The sequence below is a fragment of the Frankliniella occidentalis genome, unplaced genomic scaffold, assembly GCF_000697945.3.
Source record: "Frankliniella occidentalis isolate FOCC.00 unplaced genomic scaffold, Focc_3.1 Scaffold240, whole genome shotgun sequence".
Classification (NCBI taxonomy): Eukaryota; Metazoa; Arthropoda; class Insecta; order Thysanoptera; family Thripidae; genus Frankliniella; species Frankliniella occidentalis.
In genome coordinates, this window is record NW_026267366.1 from 313,700 (window position 1) to 315,751 (window position 2,052).

Below are 2,052 nucleotides of genomic sequence, written 5' to 3' on the forward strand. Positions count from 1 at the left end.
AAATTACAATTGTTTCTGAAAATTCTGTTGTTTGGTTGGTGACATTTCATCTTTTTGAAATCACCCTGTACATAAGTTTCTTATTCGTGAAGCAGTCATGCAGAAAACTGATTTTTGAGCTCCAACCATAAGTCTTATCTGTTGACAAGATACATTTGTAAATCAAATTAAAACAATACCTATTAACATCACAAGTACAACTCTCACATCGTCCAAACGATGTGTGTTGCTTTTCACTATACAGGGGAGGATGCCAACCACTTCCAAAACGATCCCGACTAAACCCAGTAGAGTGAGGCACATGAGTTTAACTGGAAGAATAAGATGTCACTATCACCATTTTTATCAGTCAGTAGGATCATTCTCATTAAAAAAGAAAATTCGCCTAAAAGGTCTGTTTTTTCAAATCGGCATTCTTCCTTGTATCTGTTTGTTCACTCTACTGGTCCCACCAGCCAAGGTCAGTACATGGTGCGGGAGTCGTACCAGTATTGGAGCCCGAGACAGTCGATGGACCAACAGTTAGTCGAGCGGGCACGAGAGCTCCCACTCTGCACTGCCTCCGGTGTCGAGGTCGGGTCGGGTTTAGAAGCGGTAGCGAGTCCCCCCCTGTTCTTCTCAATCGGCCCCCGAGCCCGGACCCGGGCCTGAGCACGGCCCACCGCTGGGAGCGGGTGCGGACCCGGGGGTGCTGGAGCTCGTCCACCTGTCGAATTCGATGCCAGAGTCCGGACTCTGGCCGATGCCCAGGGGGCTGAGGAACTGGGGTAGTTGCGTGGCCGTGCACTTGCACTCGGAGGACGACGCAGAGCACTGCGGACACTGCCTGCTGCCGCCAGCACTCGGGCGGTGTCGCAGTCGGCTCCGCGCTCCTCCCCCTCGGTCATCGCCGTCCTCCAGGTCCGCATCCGGTCCTGGCCCAGGGCTCCGCCTTGGGACCAGCCCTGGAACAAGCAGCCGCTATGAGGACACAAGCTCCAGGAGCACCGGAGCGGGCCCCGCCTCCACTGGTGTCCTATCCTTAAGACCCTCCGCGACCGGGCCGTCGGGGTCCTCACCTGAACCGGACGAGTCCGGTGTGGCCAAGCTGTCCACGAGGCTGTCCGCGGGGGAGGCCAGCCCGATCGGGTCGCTCACAGACTCGACCGAGTCGCCCCGAGAGTGGCCCCAGCCTGGCTGGGTCTGCAGCTCCCGCTCGAAGTTGTACAGTTGCTCCATGAAGTGGAAGTTGGGCGCGATATTGGACTTGCGCGACCGTACCAGGTTGAAGGCGTCGTTGAGGCTGAGCGACATCTTGTACATGAGGTAGGCGACGGTGATGGTGACGGAGCGGCTCACTCCCGCCAGACAGTGCACAAGGACGCCCTTCTGGTTGGACCGCGCCTCATCTACAAGAGAAGCAGAAAGTCAGCGTCGGAACAGAAAACAGAAACACTATGCACAATTCCTCCAGAATTTCAGCTTAGGTTTCTATCGGAAACAACTTCAGGCACAAAATGTACATTTTATTTCCAAGAATACAATTTAGACCTATGCATATGTGTTAGGTTTCCTCTGTTGAGGGGTCGTTCAGAAAGTACGCCCTTTTTTCTGAAATTCATTCGCGGCAAATACGGAAGCTTGGAGCCTGCGTGACTCAGAGTAGGCCACCCGCAGTGCACGTGTGCAGTGTATGCAAGATGTTGCCTGCCCATCAGGCGCTATGAGAGCTTGCATAGCTTGCATTGGCTGAGTTTGGCAACGGTTTTTCAGGTTCACAAGGGCGAATGATGGACGTACTTTCTGGATGATCCCTTAGAGTAGTTCGCCAATTTCATATTTTTCGATGCGCCCTTCCATTACTCGTAGTAAAGAAAGAGGGGTAGAGGAGGGGGAAGAGGAGTTGGAATCACATGCAGCCCTGTACCAGCCCCAGCCCGGCTTACTGGTCTTTGTTGATGCCCTGGAACACCAAGACAACTCACAGCATGCTCACAGTCCGAAGTCCCTTGCAAGCCGCGTGGGGCGTGGGAGGCAAATAGGCCGAGGAGTAAAGGGGGAGGAGAGGGGGAG

At 54.1% G+C, this 2,052-nt stretch overlaps 2 protein-coding genes across 2 annotated transcripts in view; both read right to left on the reverse strand.

The window, feature by feature from the left end:
- The window catches only part of LOC113216705 (dual specificity protein phosphatase Mpk3-like), a 21,832-nt gene that overhangs the window by 4,097 nt on the left and 15,683 nt on the right, over positions 1-2,052 (reverse strand). The gene's annotated exons all lie outside the window — the stretch shown is intronic.
- Positions 7-1,458, reverse strand: LOC113210010 (uncharacterized). Its single transcript, XM_026427811.2, has 2 exons — positions 1,059-1,458; positions 7-944 (listed from the first exon to the last, which is right to left on the reverse strand). The coding sequence occupies exons 1-2, from the start codon at positions 1,300-1,302 to the stop codon at positions 619-621; spliced, it is 570 nt and encodes a 189-aa protein (XP_026283596.2). The 5' UTR covers positions 1,303-1,458; the 3' UTR covers positions 7-618.

Bases quoted from the DNA above. Each gene is read 5' to 3' on its own strand.
- LOC113210010 (XM_026427811.2), bottom strand. From the start codon at position 1,302: ATGTACAAGATGTCGCTCAGCCTCAACGACGCCTTCAACCTGGTACGG. The intron at 945-1,058 runs GTGAGGACCCCG...TGCTTGTTCCAG, and splicing joins ACCGGACTCGTCCGGTTCAG to GGCTGGTCCCAAGGCGGAGC.